This window comes from Hippocampus comes, unplaced genomic scaffold, assembly GCF_001891065.2.
Source record: "Hippocampus comes isolate QL1 unplaced genomic scaffold, H_comes_QL1_v1.1 scaffold122, whole genome shotgun sequence".
NCBI classification, from domain to species: Eukaryota; Metazoa; Chordata; class Actinopteri; order Syngnathiformes; family Syngnathidae; genus Hippocampus; species Hippocampus comes.
This window is the reverse complement of record NW_017842059.1, coordinates 2,913,986-2,933,245: the sequence shown is the minus strand read 5'-3', so window position 1 is coordinate 2,933,245 and position 19,260 is coordinate 2,913,986. Positions and strand designations below refer to the sequence as shown.

General features: G+C 39.9%; 1 protein-coding gene across 5 annotated transcripts in view; it reads left to right on the top strand.

Moving 5' to 3' along the window:
• Positions 1–19,260, top strand: part of LOC109510818 (chloride channel protein 2) — a 92,639-nt gene that overhangs the window by 16,187 nt on the left and 57,192 nt on the right. For 3 of the 5 annotated variants that reach the window (XM_019861421.1, XM_019861422.1, XM_019861425.1), the window contains exons 2-3: positions 8,687–8,837; positions 18,050–18,100. In XM_019861421.1, coding sequence (XP_019716980.1) covers positions 8,687–8,837; positions 18,050–18,100 — 202 coding nt within the window. The remainder of the gene's footprint in view (positions 1–8,686; positions 8,838–18,049; positions 18,101–19,260) is intronic. The other 2 variants (XM_019861423.1, XM_019861424.1) reach the window with 1 other exon arrangement.

Here is a 19,260-nt window from a genome sequence, read left to right as displayed (position 1 = left end):
CTCGTTGTTTACAATGTGTGTTTGTTGAAATCATATGCAAATAGAAATAAATACATAGTTTGACTTGCTACCTATTTTTAACCACTATCTTTTTCCACAACTGATCTTGTGCTGGAAAACGTGTCCACTTGTGACTTAAAAAAAAAAAAAATCCCATAAATCATAAAGTGACAAAAAGACATTATCTAAACACAAAGAAGACAGTCATCAGGGAAGCTTTTCTATTTTTATTGCCGCATATTAGTCAGGCCCGTGCTATTTATTTGCTCACTAGTGTTACTCCTTGAATCATATGATCTTGCGGAGCTAAGTGTGCACATGTTCACAGATTTTAAATATCAGGCAGCGAGAGAACTTAAGCAGATTATTGCAAATAGGCACATGCCAAAGTGTTCCTTGTTTGTTGCTTTAAAATACTTAAAAAAAAATACATTTTGGTGTACTGCACTGATTTGTCTAACTTATTTCTGATTCTTGAATAGATTGTTGGACATATTTTAACATATGTGTTGTTTTTGACACTGTTAACTGTACAGCACAGTGATTCTCAATGTGGTACCAGGACCACTAGTGGGACGTGAGCTCCGTCTAGTGGTACATGAAAAAAAATCACTGCTTCAGTACAGTTCGTTGGATTTTGAGTACGATACATTTGCATCTTATTTTGAAGGACTGTTTGCTTTGAAATTGCATAACCACTTTGTAATTTTCATATGCAATACATTTTAATGGAACTAAGTGCAGTTTTTTTTTTGCGTTTGTTGAAGCACAGTGTTCATGTTCAAATACGATAATACGAAATGTAAATACAGTATAACCTTTCTTTTTGTTTGCAAAATATTTAGGCCTTCATTTATGATGATTTAATTTTTATTATTTTCAGTGTTGGTCATGATGGTAATACTAAGACTGCAAAGTATTTTTTCACAGGGTATTTGGCATCAGTATGTTTGAGAACCACTGGTATAGAATGCTAGAGTTAGTTGCGTGACATTTTTTTTATTTTTTGCAAAACTTTCTTCAGCAAGAAGCTCAGTAGTTCAGTGTTCAGCACTGTCACTTCTTGTACGTGTGTGGGTTCTTTATAGTTTTCAGATTGCTCTCAAAGTCCTAAAATATGTTTGTTTAGTTCATGACAGGTTCTCAATCAGGAGTGTCAAGCTCATTTTTGTTCAGGGCCACATTATAATGACACCATTACTATAATTATACCATTATGTTGTTGTGTAGACATAAACAATGGACAGATAACAAGGTTTGAAATCGGAAGTCAGTGAAAATTTGTTCAAATATTGGAATAAATAGAAAAGTTGTTTGGTCACAAAAAATGCTTGTGACCAATGTTTTGAAAAATGATAATTACAGAGCAAAATTTAGCATGGAACCTCCAGTAGATGCACATGATTTGATTTCGGGGGCCACCTAAAATGATGGGATCGGCCGGATCCGGCCCCCGGGCCTTGTGTTTGACACCATTGCTCTAAATAAACCAGCAAAGTGTTACAAGTGGTCTTCTCGATGTCAGCCCTGTCAGTGATGCTAACTGTGTAATTTTTTGCGTGCCTGCATGCGTGCGCATATAGGCAAATCTCACCCAGCTAATCTGACGGTACATGATTACGATGAAAAAGCTTTGTAGTGTTGGCGAGGGCAGCCATGCACGCCTGTGTGTGACACTGTTGTTTGTGGAAGTAAAAGTGTTGATTATGGATGGGCATTTGATTGCATTTCCATATGGTGAAATTAATGATGAATTACTTAGTTGTTTTTAAAACTTAAGCATGCAACAAAAACCAGCATCATAAATGGAGAGACAGTTGAGCACTCGTAGCGTGCAACATTTTGTAACAGTAAAACAGTGCAACGAATGAACAATGCAGGTTGCTCTTGAAAAAGAGGTTCTTTTCAATTGGAGCAACCTTGATAAAATAAAATACACACGGAGCCTTCCTTGGCTCTAACCCGTGTCCCCCTTCTGCATCCTCTCTCTCGGTATGTGTCTGAGTGTGCGTGAGAATTTTGGAGCCCTCATTTAGAGTGTCTTCTATTGTTTATCCTCTCACCTGGTTGTGTATTTGACTTTCTCATAGTCTCCATATTATGTCTTTCTCACTCCATGGTCTTCTAATCATGTTGAGATGCTCAGATTTCACCCATCACCCTTTCTCTCCAATATCATTCATCAGAATCTCTCCACCAACAAATCAGGAGTCTTCATTTGCTTTTCAGTTGCTTTCTGTCCTTACGTTTTGCTTTTTGGTGTTTTAGACTCTCTCCAGCTTTCCCCGAGTTCTTATCACCTTCCTTGGCCTGTTATTGTCACAGCTGTGTTTTTGCAGTCTGATGTGAGTGATGAGTTTTACAGATAGTGCGTCCCCAGGCTGAGAGTGTGTGTGCGTTGGGGCCAGTGCAGGGCAGTGCCATGGTGCTGCCGTCCCACATCCTGATCAAGCACGTGCAAGAGACACGGAGAGAAACACTGGGAGTCATTGTGTGCAAATTCCCTCTCCCGCCTCTTCTCCCTCCATCTCACGTCTTTTCTCACTGGGACTCTATTGTCTTGTTAGCGTTTGTTCTATTACTTATGTTTCACTCAATTTTATCACCAGAACCACTAATTGAGACAAAGCATGTGTAAATAATAATACATTGATAATGAGGTCACTATTTTTCAGACCCATACCAGTACGAGTACTCAACTCTTGAGCACTCACCAATATCGAGTGCTAGTAACTGATACCAATAGCACTTTTGATACATAAAGTTTCTGTTAAAACCAATGACAGTGCAAAAAATACGGTAAGTTTTGCCCTTAAAAAGGATATTTGACTCTGAAACTATGAAGCAAGGATAAAAAAAATGAATAAAGGGGAGGGGCGCATGCTTACTAACGCTTACTGACATGCTTTGCAGTATGTTTGGCAAGAATTTGAAGAAAAGTTAGCACAATATATACTCTTTCAAAGAACAACGTGCCCCTGGGCAGGTGCGCAGCCTCACTCGCCACAAAACAATAAATGTTGTGTCCTGCTTGAAACAAACTGCTATATTCTGCTCTATTATTATTATAAAAGACTGAATTAAAAATAGTAGACAAGAAGTTACAGTAACTCACAATGTACCCGAGTTGTCCCCGGTGGTAATAAAGTGATACATTTGACATTTTCAGGTGTTTCAATAAGTGATTCATGCTCAGCTGCCTGTATGTCACTGGCCCTATTATTAGAAAAAGGAAACACAGTTGTTCCTTGGCTACTTGCATAAGCGCTAATAAAAAGCAGAAGATTTAAATGTCATTTAAGACTCAATTAATTCAACACAAAACGAAACATGTAGTGCATAAGGGTGGGTATAAATTTCTTGTCCTGTGATGTATCGTTTCGTCAAGTTGGATGAACTGGGCAGGTCTTGAAGGCTTTGTCACAACATTGTTTTTGTTCCTTTGCCTTCTGCAATGCTTCCACTGAAATTAGAAAAAAATAATGTTCAACTATATCTTCAGATCACATGAATTATGCCGGTGATTAATGATAAAAAGCCCCTCTCACACCACACGTTCAACGTTTGGGTACCGTACTCTTTTCTTTTCATTGCTTCTCTCAGGTCCACGCTGCTTTGCTCAAGTGCCTCCTGTGGCTTCTTCTGCCTCTTAATTTTTGGTCGTTCATCCATCCTGCTTTTATTCGTAGCATTTGTCCAGCTCTGGGTAAGTGGAAAAGAGGCCTTTGAAGGTTGGCATGGCAGTCTGGCACAAGCACATAAGACTTCCCGATTAGCCTCCCATGGTGTCCCACAGGCGCGTTGAAAAATCTTTATTTATTGTACATCCCACAACCTTTCGCTTTTCAAGCTTCAGTAACAGGCAGATTTTGGTTTTTGTTTTTGATATGTACTGTAATACAAATTTTTGGTTCATTGGCATTGCAGTTTCCACTGAACCTGTCCAGTATGTATGTGTGTGTGTGTGTGTGTGTGTGTGTGTGTGTGTGTGTGTATATATATATATATATATATATATATATATATATATCTTTTAAAAATATGATGCAATCTTGTTTAGTTAAATACGGTAAGTTGTAGTTTTTCTGGGTATATTTCCCTAGTGAGCCCAAGTTACTTCAGCAGGTTGTTCCACATTTTGAAGCTAAATTTCTTGAAGGCGGATGAAAATCTTAAACATCTGCAGAACGAATGGCTGTCAAAAAAGGAGCCATTTTAAGAAAACATACAATACGTATTTATTGATATAGCTTCAGCTGTAACAAAGCGCTTTACAGAACAGTTTACATAAGATCACAAAATCATACAACACAACACATAAGACACAGACAGTCATGAAATCTTAACCGCTTTTCCTGCATACGCTTTGTTACCGTATCTGTTAAATAATGAGGGACTCAAGAGCAAGCGGGTTTCTTCCGAGGTGAATTAAGGAATATTTCTCTCAGCCTAACGTGTTGAAGCTTCCAGTGTTCCAGCATGTTCTCAATGCTGGACACTCCAAAGGCTTGCGGTTGTGCATGAAGTGGCATTTTGGTCACCCTTAACCAATCTCACAAGGGTAAGGGTGGTTCTCATTGTGTATGGTCCAACAAGTTGGTCAAACGCTGACCCACTTTGAGAGTCAATATTGTCTTCCCTTCACACTCAATCATCAGATTTCACTGCTTACAATATTACAGACATGCTGCCGGGATAAAATAACTTGACTGAGATTTGTGCTGTCGTTTGTGTGGGACTGTATGTTGAGTGGTGAAAAATAGCCATCACGACCACTTCGTGACATATCAACACATCCATGTACCATATTTTCTGCACTATAAGGCACACCTAAAAGCATTCAATTTTCTCAAAAGCCGACAGTGCGTCTTACAATCCGATGCGCTTTATATATGGTTGTTGGACGTAGTATTTTTAAATGTTCTGTAAAGCACTTTGATACAACTGCAGCGGTTGTGAAAGCTCTGTGTAAATAAAGCTGTATTTTATTGTATTCTCTTTAGTGCAGCTCCATCTAGTGGATGCATAATGCACCCACAGCCACTATTGTCGCTCCTCCTCTATGCGCCTGATAATGCGGTGCACCCTTTATATGAAAACAGTTTAAAAATAGGCCATTCATTGAAGGTGCGCCCTATACTTGCATTTATAATGCGGAAAGAACGGTACTTAAGAGCCCTTTAAACACTTCAAATCCATGCATTTTAAAAAACAGTTGTTTCCAATAAACTGGCAGAATGTCAATACAGTGCCGTTTAATTGACTCCCACACTGTCCATAATGTCCTTATACCTCGCTGGCAAAATTTTGTTTAGGTTCCTTATCTCATGTTTGACACAGCAAGATGCCACCAACTACGGTAAATGTACCGGATACTTACACCGGAACGACTTTCGTAAGTTGGACCAGAAGTTCATTGGGTTCGCTGCAATGTTAACAATTTTTAAAAAGATGCATAGTTCAGTGGGAGGCATTATGTATTTTACCAAGCAAACACTGACCACTTGTTGGTGTCTACCGTACTTCAGCCACTTCAGGTACTTCAGCCAGTCCAGCTGAAACAACATATCTCTCACAAATTCTGATGGAAGAGGCTCTAGCTGCCCCACAATCCTAATGTGGATAAGAACTATCCAAAATGGATTTTATGGCTATTTGTAAAATGAACAGAAACAATGTCAGCCTAATAATAATTTGTAGAGCAACTCAACACAAAAAGCTGTTTCAGCAGACTTCCAATTAATCTGAAGGAGGCCATACAGGGGGTTGAGGGAAGATGCAGAATTAAGAGCTTGTTTTTAACTGAAACGAGGGCACACAGCGACTATTGTAGTATGTCTTTCTTGCAAGTCTAAGATAGTGGTTTACTACCATTGAAAATGTTTTGTTTGCATCCCAATTTATGTTCTTCAATCTTCAACAACGCCATAGCTAAATACCCCCTTGCACTGTATCCTGGTGAATCATTGACTGGCCGCAATTATCTTCCTCTTGGACACAAGTGTCAACCTCCGGCCCTCAAGGGGCATTATCCTGCACATTTTCCATCTCTGCTGCAACACACCTGACTCAAATGATCAGCTTTGTTATCAGGCTCCCGCAGAGCTTGCAGATGAGCGGATCATTTGAATCAAGTGTGTTGCAGCAGGAAGCAATGGGGGAAAACATGCAGGAAAGCCCAGAGGTTGACACCTCTGCTCTCAGGATTCCCAAAGGAAAATGGCAGCAGTGTTGCAATATATTGGCATGTTTTGAATAGGCAACTGTATTTGCAATATTGTGAAATAGATGCAGATCGAAATCAGACATGGTTAATTCACCCAAAAAGGGGCATTGTTCGTCGGACAGCAACAATACAGGAATGATTTCACTCTCCACTCCTTGCTTCAAGGGCAATGGTTCGGGTAATGTCGAGGACATCATGTTCATCTTGGATCAACAAACCCAAGACAGCAGGCTCAGCTGAGGATTTCTTAGTATACACAATAATCCAATTGTTGTGGTTTGATATGATTGTTTTCCTCTCCTGGTCAGATGCTCGCTTTGAGGGATTTTATGGAGAGATGCTAGATGAAGTTCATATGTGGTTGGATCCATTTTCTATTACTTGATAAGCATTCCCTGAAAAATATGGTGGATTTTGCTTACCAAACTGTGTCGTGAGATCAGGAACAACATCACTGTTCTCATGTTTATTCATGAGTTTCATGTTTTTCAACAGTGAGGTAAATAGGCCAACTAACAGCACTTGCACTTTCTTTTGTAGCCATTGACAGAAAAAAGCAGATACTTGAAAGACCTGCTGTTTGTGCTATGCGAGTGAAAGCACAGCTGAACGTTTTGCTTGGATGTAGCGACTGCCAAGTATTAGCCATATTAGAAACTCGTGTTCTTGACCGAGGTTCCAGGAAATTGTATTCTTGCTCTAAGGCTGTGGGCAACTGCACGGTGTGTCTAGCTTTAGAAATTTAGCCTACTGGAAATGTTACAAGTTGGACGTGATTCACATCCAACGAGTGAGGCTTGTGGACCACCAGTTTCCTTTTCTAATTTGTCTAAACGGGCAGGTAATTTCTACAGTGGTGCCTTGACATAGAAGTGTCTTGACTTTTTTGGAGATATGAGTCATCTTTTGACATTTTTTTTCTTGACACACAATTTGAGCTACTTCAGACCCCCCCCCCTCCATTGACCCCTCCCACTGCTGGATGGCAGCAGCACATTTTCATCCAGCCCACATCGATTTCACATTGGTTTCGTTGCAGTGGAAGGACAAAGTCAGTTGGTGCCATTTTCAGTGGGTTTGCCGACAGCCAAAATATTCCACAGAAAAAGAAAAAAAAAGGGGGAAACAAAAAACATGAGGTACATTTGTATTCGCTGCCCACATGTTCTGTCTTTGCAGGTTCAGTGAAGAGCAAATATTACTGTGCCTTTTCAGAACAATACAATAGAGTGGGATATTTCCAATGGAAAAAAAATGTTAAAAGGGAATTTTGTATGCTTGGCAGGGTACTGGAATGGATGAATTGCATTTCCATTCATTTGTGTATTATTTTTTTTTTGATTATGTTTTTATTTGGAACATATCATGGCAAATAAAGAATCCACATATCAAACATTAGAACATGACATCTTCCAGAGTTTTGGTTTAATTATAATTCTGGTGACTGTCCTTCTCCTTCGACTTGGGTGCCCCAAGAAAACTTTGATCAGCGTTTGTTAATCTTCAGCAGTTTCCACTTTACTTGAGCCGGTCAAGTTCCGCCTGTCGCTGTTGGAATACTATCCGAAAATGCAACTTACTAACAATAATGAGCAAAATAATTCACATGAATTCTGTGAAGCATTCGGGTGTAGCTTTCCAATTCATTTACAGATAACTTCTTTTGAAAGTCAAAGGTCAGAACTATGTACAGAACACTCACGGGCGGTCTAACGCTGCTCGAAAAGAAGAAAGAAAAAAAATGCAGAGACGGTCTAATGCTGCACTCCAAAAAAAATAAAAAATGAGCGCCACTGATTAAAATTTAAATTAGAGATCAAATAAGGTTTACTCTTTTGGGGGGCAATGGATGTAATCCAACTGTTTAATGTGCATCAAAAAGGCTAGACATGAAATGTGTCTGTTCATCAAACCTCAGCAAATCTCATGCTACTGAAATCAGCCTGTGTGACCTTTTACCTGTCTGTACATCCTTCGTTCTGTTGTTTTGACTGGTGCCCCTCTTCCTGGACACTCGCATAAAGGAAGGACGGGTGGTCTTCGACGAGTGCTCAACTTGGTACTTCCTGTCTCTTGCACGGCTGAATAATAACTTTTGGATTGTGTTTTTTTTTTTTTTTCCTTAAGGCTGTGTGTAATTTGGGATTCATGCTGAATTTGTATGTGTGCTTTTACAGCCTGTATGCTCAATTCAATTCATTTCATTTCATCAGCCCTATGACCCCCAGATCAGGCATTGTTCACAGGTCTCCCTGGTCATTTTCTCTGCTCATTTTATATTCTCACCCAAAGCAGCACAATGGCACGCAATCTGTCCTTGGTTCTCTGTCCTTTCTTATGTGATCAAGTCACACATTTATGGTCATTTGAAAAAGGGAACAGTCCTTGTTGCCATGCTGTTCTCGGTTTTTATTGACATTTTATCTATCCTTTAATTCATATTCCTATGACTTTTTACAGATGTATGGGCGCTACACCCAGGAGCTGGGGGTGTACGCCAAGGAAGAGGCAGCTCGGCTGAGGGAGAGTGGGCAGAGGCGATCGGTCAGTGAGCGAAGCCGAACCTTCGACCTACTGGAATATGACAAAGGACGCTGCGCCAAGTGTCGCAGTAAGTGTTAGGACTCATGATGAAAGGACATGCTACTTGTCAGAGTTGGGTTGAGTTGGTTTACAAAATAGACGTGCGGCGCACTGTATATACCGTGCCAAGTAACTCACCCATGGTGGGAGGATCCGAACAAAATCCGCATTCCTTAAAAACTAGATTCATTGTGAGGAAAAACATGTTGATGATGTCAATGTGGTGACTGCAGTGGGAATGTGGTAAATGTTTTTGGGAGATTAATAACAAAGTGAATGACCCCAAGCTTACTGGTTCTCATTAAGAAATATGAGCACATGTCAACATGAATGCAGTTTAGGGACAGTCAGTCCCTCCAAGCAAACACAATTGCGCTAATGCAAATATACTGAAGTACGAACACAGCGAGCCTGCGGGCTAATTTAGCAATCGTGTGTGTGCCTATTTACCAGCCTGAGAAAACTCACTTAACCTTCTTTCTCTTCATGTGAAATGTTACAAATAATTTGTTGGTGTTCGTGTTATTATTATTATATTTTTTATATTATCTGCACCATTTTGTCCTGTTGGACATTCTGAGCATTTGTATAAATTATTCAAATTTATACAAATGTGTGCGTGTGTGTGTGTGTGTGTGTGTGTGTGTGTGTGTGTGTGTGTGTGTGTGTGTGTGTGCGTGTTATCTTTTTATATTTTATATATATATATATATTTTTTTTAAGATCACAAAAACATAAGACCTGCAATAGATAAACTCACAGGATACACCAATGCAAAAAAAAAGAGACAATATTTGTAACCTGTGGGTCCACGTGACTAATTCTGTGACTGCTTTTTCTTCTCCTGGTCCCATAAACGGCATACACATTTATTCAAAAACCTGGCGCAGCCACCTCTTCTCTGGAAATATAGCACCACCCACTGTTTAAAGACATTCAATGCACTTGGTGTCACTTTTGACACAACAATTATGTATGCCTTGGTGTGCAAGGTGTGCAAATAGCTCATGCAGAACTTTGATTGTTTCATGCTAGTAGGTGAGTCAGCTTCCAGTGATCCCGTGTCTGTGGAGCTGCACATGAAAACCTCAACAGTCAATTAATTGTATTGATTTCCCCCAAGCCGCTCATCTCATATTTAATAGTGATTCAACAGCAAGGGGGAGTTTCTGCATAAAATTTCAGTCTCCTTGGAAGGTGGGAAACGCGGATTATTCTTCTTAATTCTTTTTCTACTAATGCAATATTACTCAGAATACTATGTTTTTTGAGTGGGGAGTTGGGGGCACATAAAAAATATTATTGCAAATCACATTTTTGACTTGGCGTTAAGGCTTGTCCCTCTTGCTAAATTCCACATTTCGATCTATGATCTTTGAGATAGAACTTTTTTTTTGTTTTTGGGGCTCATCTTCCAAGGGGGTTTTCTGACTCTCTGTTGTTTCAAAGCATTGGCAAAGTTGTTTTGGCTTCTTGACTAAATAAGTATTTATTGAGGGATTTTCATGAATGTTTTTTCCCTGCAGTTGGCAAACTGAACCAACAGATGTATCCTGAAAAATTATTCAGCATCTTTTGATCACAAAGGTTTGGAGTTGAAACAGGAAGTGAAGTGATTTGGATTCACAATGCATTTACATTATTTATATGCCTTACTTTCACACATTTTTGTAGGCATGTGGCCACCATTGCAACGCTCATTTTTTTTAGCCTTCCCCGTTAAATTACACAGCTCTGCACTATTGCGACATTGAGGCCAATCCCAAATTTTGCTGTAGATTGGAAAAAGTTACAAAGAAAAAGACAAAATGACATTAAACAGTTGAGCTTTTATATGCCAATATTTACATCTGCATCTGATACAACATAAAACATAAAAATAGCATACATTCTAGAAATCATTTAAATTCTATGTTAGCTTTTGATCACTTTTAGAATAGAATTTGTTTCGGACTTAAAATAGACTGAAGGGAATAATGTTTGATTACAAATTCTTTGTTTGCAAAAACTGTCACTGTGACTCCAACATCAAACTTTAGCATTCTTTTGTGATACATTTTCCAGGCTTTCCCCGACCTGAAGCCTCTTTCAGTTGTTTGTTTTTTTGGGTGGATGGGGGATTCATTCTTTAGCAGGTAAAATGTATGCTTCAGATTATAAGGTTTTAAATTTGGACGAGTCGCCCACCCTAAAGCGTTCATTTGTGTAGAAATGCAGTCGGCCCAAATAAAACCAACATCTTGAAATTTGTAGACACACTAGACATAAATGCGATTTATTGTTCACATAACAGTGGACAATTTACATACTTTGGCAACACAACACAGGATGCCAGTCACATCTTCTAATACATTTGCTATAAGATTTTTGCTCACGTAAAAATGGGCAACTGCAAACAAAAGGTACCATTTAAGTTGCGTATCAGTTTCGGCTGGAAACCCCTCACGCTAAAGATTAGAATGTTGAATGTTGTCTTGTCTCATAATATCAAAACCAAATGTTTTCAGTCGACAAACAAAACTAAAACTAAATTGCCTCACTCTTTCAAAACATTTTTTTTAACTGTTATTTTGTTCATGTCCCCCTACAATTAGTCCACGGTCCTGCATATTCCGTTACACTGTTTGATGTGAAACCATTCAATGTGCTCATTTGGTCTAAAAGAGCGAGGGATTACTTTTTCATTCAGCGCCAGATAGGTTTGTATTAAATAATAGATCTTGTCTTTCACGACATATTACAATTGTCGTGATGATAGGAAACATTTAAGTGTGATAGATAAGCAAAACATCAGAAATGCAGAAGGGGCAAGTATTTTATTAGATTTTTTTCATCCGTGCGCTGGATATGATGCGCATAATTGTGCTATAATATTATCTACATACTGTATTCAATGTAATGTGTAGAGTTGAGTTGACGCCTGGAGTAAAAATCCCCCATGCCATTTATTATTCATATTATCCAGCAGGGGGCAGCATTTCGCTACGGTGCCTCATTCCTTTAAATGGAAGTTTGTCTTAACATACCGTGTCGTACAATTAAATACTCCCCATTAAGAACATTTTAGTTTTCCCATGATTTCATGGGATGGAAGACAACGATTGAGAGACATTTCTTGATTTGGAGAAGTTTTTAAAGACCTTAGTTGTACCATGTATCAGTTATCTAAAACATCATTGTGTCACACAAGACATTTTCTGTTTGGTGTGGAAGAACTTCAATGGCCTGCATAGAGCTGTGATCCTTCAAATCCACTCTTGGATGAACTGCAACTAATATTGTGAGTCAGGTACTCTCTCAGGTTGAACATAACTGATCTCTGACTTTGTAAAAGCCCCAGTGGAAAAGAAAAGATCCCGCAGAAAGAAAATTGGAAGATGACAACTTGATATAGTTTTCAGTATTTCACTTTCTGCCTGTACCTGCTATCATTTTTTCCCCTGTAAGGTCTTTTATGATTTTTCTTGTTCTTCATTGTTACTGAGGTAATTGCATTCAATGAATGCTTGAAATCTAGAACATGATTTAGCTCTGTCATTGTTTTGAACAGATAAAGTGCAATATATCTGACATGAAGCATAAGGAAGGTTACGTCTGCAAACCTGAACTGAAAAAAGATTTTGTTGACTTTACATGGATGTATCGTCGACTAATTGTCTATTAGTGTTATTGTGGGTGAGGTGGTGTTGCCTCTGAATTATTATTATTATTATTATTATTTTTGGATGCGCAAGTGCCCTATAGGGGGCAGGGAGTGCATGTGGGAACTTATGATATCTGCAGACACAAGCGCATGCACACACTCACATACAGCCCAAGGTGATAAAGTTTCGATGCGTGTTTTTCTCTCCTCATCTCGACAGGTCTCCTTTTCTCTCCCCCTTTGCCCCCGCTATGTCATTTAATTGGCTCTCAGGACACATGCATTTATCCACAAGCAAGCAGCGTTTCGCATCAGGTGTGATGTCATCCGGATCTCAGACCGGCGCCTGATGTTGCTATGGAGACATGCAGGCAGGCGCCTAGCGACCAACAGTTGCTCCTTCTTTTCTTCTTAAATCGTCATTTCCTGTTTTTCCTTTTCTCACCTCATTTCCAAAAGCCACTTGGCTGCTCATACCCTCTCAGCCTTGTTAATCCCCCTCTCCCACTCGCCTACTTTATGTCACTCATAATATAATATAAATCTACACAATCGTTAGAACATGAAAAGATCAATTGAAATTGCAGATCGAAAGATAGGTTGAGTGTTTTGTTCAAGGGAGAGAACATGCACACACATGCATGCACGCATACTACATTGTCTTAGTGTGATTTTACTTGCCGATGCTGCCACAGAGACCACCACGACCGTAGTAGAGTTAGTTAGAGAGTAGATCGAGCTGGGCTCTCCACAGCGTGCAGAACCCCCAGTCCCTCGGATGTGAGGAATCTGCACAATGACATCCCAGCAGGCAGACCGAACACATTTCCCAGCATGGAGGCTCTTTTGAGGAGACACTGGAGTTAAACTCAGACTAAAAGACCAATATAAGACAGGCAACACACACACGCACACACCTATCGATCTATCTATTTATCTACAGTATATCTATCTATCTATCTATCTATCTATCTATCTATCTATCTATCTATCTATCTATCTATCTATCTATCTATCTATCTATCTATCTATCTATCTATCTATCTATCTATCTATCTATCTATCTATCTATCTATCTATCTCAGGGAAGGCATTGGCTGTGTGGAAACATAGTACAATAAAATAGGATAGAATTAAATAGATGAATAAATAAGAGAATTGATAAATGAGGGTACACCCTGAACTGGTTGCCATCCAATCGCAGGGCACACAGAGACAAACAACCATTCACACTCACAGTCACACCAAGGGACAGTTTAGACTGTTCCATGAACCGACCATGGATGTTTTTGGAATGTGGGAGGAAACTGGAGCACAAATATGCAGGGAGGACCCGGAGAAAACCCACCCAAGCAGAGGGAGAACATCCAAACTCCACACAGGAAGGCCGGAGCTGGAATTGAACACGGTACCTCTGCACGATGAGTCGACGTGCTAACCACTCGACTACCGGGCCGCCCTCACAATTGCATCTCTGATTAAAAAAATGTCGTAAAAAATTGTGAACCAGTATTGATTTCAATTTGACTGTCGACATTGAGGTGGTAGGACCCAAAGTCTCTGGCAGTGCCCTTGCGTGAACGTCACCACACTCCCACGTCAAAACAAATAATCTTGCAAACTGATCTGTGCAAATACAATAAAATGTTTCATATTTGCGTTCTAATATACTGATACACTGCATCAGCATCCGCTTGAACCTCCACAAAAGGCTCCAAAACACCCCTGCTTTGGACCTTTGTTCAAACACCAGAAGGTCAAAGCTTTAATTTTTGATGCACAGTCACAGCTAAGAGATGTTAAATGAGAAAATATGTCAGTGACATCAAGTCCGCATCTACAGTATGTGTGCCACATGAGTGAATGACCTCAGTGCACATGTTTTGTTTAAACATCCGTTTCCACCATTTGGCACTCAGTTCAGTCCAGATGTGATGAAACACACTCGCAAAGGCATTGCTTAATAATTACTGAAGTGTGGGAAAGTTTTGAAATTAAATTAAATGAGGTAACCAAGGAGACAGACACTGTAATCGATATTTGGGTCAGTGCCACGTGTAGCATTTGCGCACGTCTGTTGATTTGTTGTTGTTGCAAAGTTTCATGATAGCGGTTCTGGCACTTTTCTAAATATGCTGTGTGTGTCGGCATTGAGAGAGTCCTTGATCCACATTGTTGGCTTACATTGATTTTTGTAATCTAATGCTGTCAGGTTGAGCCAAAATGCACCCAGAACAATTCTTGTTGTGAAGATTTAGATGATGGTGCTGTCATTTACTCTTGTCCAAAGTTGCCAACTGAGTCTGAAGTGTTATTCTGTTTTACAGCTTCTAGTGCACAGTGTGGTTCAGTTGTTGGACAAATCAGATGGCTTTTTTTGATGGGGAGGGCGGGGTTCATTTTTGAACCTTTTCAGGGACAGCGGTCACTACAGTGGACCTATTATCATGCTGTTAGGTTACAGGGTGCATGAAGGGGTATTACTTTTTGAATAAAATGCACAACTAAAATCTATTACGATACTACTGTACTATTAAATGTGGTTTCTAAGGAAAGTTGGAACAGTGACGCCAAATCATTAATTTTTGCTCGGGTTGGGTTTGACATCTACGTAGGTATTTACATTTGGATCGTATACACAACTTAGAAGCAGGGTTATATGTTTTGGAATTTTCATCAGAGTTGGCTTTTAATTTTTTTGAGTTTGTTTGTTTTGAAAATAGAGTTCATTTGAATTGGTTTTCAGAGTGGGTTAGTTTTTTTGTTTTAGTTTTTTTCCAAAATGCTATGTTTTAGTTAAATTTATGATAAGTTATAACCATCCATGCATCCATTTTTTGATCCGCTTAATCCTCACAAGGTCTGCGGGTGTGCCTGAGCCTATCCCAGCTGTGTTCGGGCAGTAGGCGGGGAACACCCTGAACCGGTTGCCAGCCAATCGCAGGGCACACAAAGACGAACATTTGCCCTCACAATCACACCTCGGAGTAATTTAAAGTGTTCCATTAACCTGCCACGCATGTTTTGAGAATGTAGGAGGAAACCAGAGTACCCGGAGAGAACTTACGCAGGCACTGTGAGGCCGGTGTGGTAACCAGCCAACCACTGGGCTGTCGCCAATTGAAATTTTGTGATAATATTTTAGCATATCCATCCATCCATGCATTTTCTGTTCCGCTTTATCCTCACTAGGGTCGCGGGGGGTGCCGGAGCCTATCCCAGCCATCTTCGGGCAGTTGGCGGGGGACACCCTGAACCAATTGCCACCAATCGCAGGGCACACAGAGATGAACAACCATCCGCGCTCACACTCACATCTCAGGACAATTTAGAGTGTTCAATCAGCCTGCCATGCATGTTTTTGGAATGTGGGAGGAAACCGGAGTACCTGGAGAAAACCCACGCAGGCCCGTGGAGAACATGCAAACGCCACACAGGGAGGCAGGAGCTGCAATTGAACCTGGTACCTCTGCACTGTGAAGTCGACGCACTAACCACTGGCCCACCGGCCCGCCTATTTTAGCATATTGTAAAATAATTTCCAAAAAACATGTACCAATTGGTCGGCCTGGTGGGCCAGTGGTTAGTGCGTCGACCTCACAGTGCAGAGGTCACGGGTTCGATCCCGGCTCCGGCTTACCTGTGTGGAGTTTGCATGTTCTTGTGGGTTTTCTGCAGGTACTCTGGTTTCCTCCTACATTCCAAAAACATGCATGACAGGTTCATGGAGCACTCTAAATTGTCTCTAAGTGTGAGTGTGAGCGGGAATAGTTGTTCGTCTGTGTGTGCCCTGCGATTGGCTGGCAACCAATTCAGGGTGTCCCCCACCTACTGCCCGAAGACAGCTGGGATAGGCTCCGGCATGCCCCGCAAACCTCGTGAGGATGAAGTGGCTCAGATAATGGATGGATAGATGTACCAATCAAAAGCTGAAACATCATGTTCCCACTTAGAAGACTTAGAATGCCCCTGTTGTAGTTTAATAAACCATTCTGTTATACCGTCTATTGCATATTTTGTCATTATTTGAAATTATTTCTCATAAACCTGTAGAGTTGGGTCACTTTCCCAAGAGCGTACTAATGTTGTCCCTGTGTGACAAATTTGAAAAACAACAGTGTTTTAACAAGTTTTGATGCTTCACCGACTAGGTTGCTTCCTTCCACCACAGACAGAGGAAATAAAAGATATGGAGCCCGTTTTTTAGCACTAGAATTAAAAAGCGGTGACCATGCTGAGATCATAATGATGACACACCCAAGCCTCTCATGAATTACCGGGTCATTGGCTACAGTACTACTGGTTTATATGATGAGTCAGCATTGATTAAGGAAAATCTGCCCATGAAAACAATGTAATTGCAGATACAGTAAGTTTTTAATCTTTATTGTAACTCTCACCATACATTAGTTCGACAAAGGCAACATTTTTATGAATGGTATGTATTTTGTTTTTGGTGTTTTTCAGTTATTTCAATACGAGATTTTATAGATTCCTTCACTCAAAAATCAATAGTTGGAAACTGTAAAGCCGTTCAAGTCTGCATTCAAATTTTTCTTATTTACAAATGTATATTCTGTTTTATTCTCTCTTCACATACTGATGTGCACAAAAAAAAAAAAAAAAAAAAAAGAAAATCACAACTTATCCTCAGTGGCATACCTGACACAGGGAGGCAGGGATGCACTTTTGTAGCGTGTAAAGTGCAGTCACATCCCTATCATTCATTTTAGGTCACCTACTATATTTTTTTAAATACTTTTTTGTGGACATTTGACTCATGGGATGGATAGTGCTATAGTGCAGTGGTTCTTAACCTTTTTAGAAGTACCGAACCCCACCAGTTAATATGCACATTCACCGAACCCTTCATGAGTGAAAAAAAAAAATCTATATAATTCAATATAGAAAAAAATAAATCTATATAATTCAAGATATAAAAAAAAAAACACATTTATCAAAAACAGAAAAAAGTAAATAAAATTTCAGGAGACAATTGTACTTTTTTTTTTTAATTGTACGATGTACAATCACGAGAGTCACATGTTGACTACTAAGCGAACTAAATTTCCCTCAGCACTAATTGGACAAACAATGTCATGTGATCATCTGCAGCCAGTGATGGCCAAGCGGGCGTGTCATAACTAATTGACATGTTGAGTCGCGTGTGTCTTAACCTCCATGGCAGAGACTCCGTCGAACCCCTGAGACCGACTCACCGAACCCCTGGGGTTCGATCAAACCCAGGTTAAGAACCACTGCTATAGTGGAACACTATGGTGGATTTCTAGTGCAGACCTATAAAATAAGTGCCAATATTCTGCCAATTACAAAGGCCCTTTAATTCTCAGCGACATTTTCCCATTAAGGCTAAAACCATCTTCCTCATGATGTCCCAGTCATATATTGTTTGCAATCACAAACTAATCCTTGATTTTGAATTAATTTTTTTGTCTTTTTTTTTCAAACATGCATTGGATGAACAAGTATCTTTCATCAAGTGTTTTTTGTTATGGCTTGCAATCTGTTACGTTTGCAACTACACATACTGTGCCTGCTTGTGATAACAATGATCTTTGGTTTGTCTTGTCCTTCAGGGTCAGGGTATCCATATGTTCTAGAAGCGCCAGCCCAGGACTTTATCTCTGGTAAACAAAGAATTGCCCCTTTAACTTCCAACTCCTCATTAAACCTGCCTTGCTGCTCCTTCATTATTAATCTTTAATTTTTTTGCATAAGAAATGTTGCATTCCCACTTGCTTTGGGACATAATAATGACAGCCACACTCCACAAAACGACAATTTGTGTAAAATATAAACAAAAACAAAATATGATGATGGGCAAATAATTTTCAACGACTCAAAATACAAAATAGTGAATGTTCAACTGATGAGGGTGAACGTCATGATTAGGTATGAAACGAGCATCTCCGAAAGGCTGAGTTGTTAGCAACGAAGGATGGGGGTGAGATTAACCGTTGAGTGAACAACCTCGTGAGCAAATAATCCAATATTTGAGTAGACGTAAAATTGAATTTGAAATTCCTTCATCTGTGGTCCATGTAAAAAACAAAAGATTCCACGAATTTGGAGAAACCTCTTCATCTAAGTGGCACAGCTGAAAACCAAAACTGATGATTGCGTGGCATCATAAATCCTTTAGGTGGCACTGCATTGAGAACCAGCATCATTGTGTAAGGTTGGGCAGGGTTTACTTCCTGGATGTGGATTTGACACCGCTGTCAGACAGGATTTGCATTCTGGCCGTCAATATGCTGTCGTCCAAGCAACGGCTCAGTGACATGCCTGCTTATTTAAACAAGACGATACCAAGCCACATTCTGCATGTCTCACAGCCAGTATTGGGGGTAACATAATTTAATGCCTTACTCTAATATATTACATTTCGTAATAGTAAAAAAAAAAGTTACTTTTGTAATATTATTATGGTTAGTGAGTCCTGTAACGCGTTACAATTTTGAGAATACGAGACGAAAATTAATCACCAAAGGTATATGTAGAACTCCAGTTTCCTCCCACATTCCAAAAACATGCATGGCAGGTTCATGGAACACACTAAATTGTCTCGAGGTGAGAGTGTGAGCGCGGATGATTGTTCATTTATGTGCTTCATGCGATTGGCTGGCAACCGGTTCAGGGTGTCCCCCGCCTACTGCCCGAAGACAGCTGCAATAGGCTCCAGCACGCCCCGCAACCCTTGTGAGGATTAAGCGGATTAGAAAATGGATGGTACAGGTGGACCTTACAAAACAAGTTGTAAACTGAAACAATCACCTTTTTTTTTTGA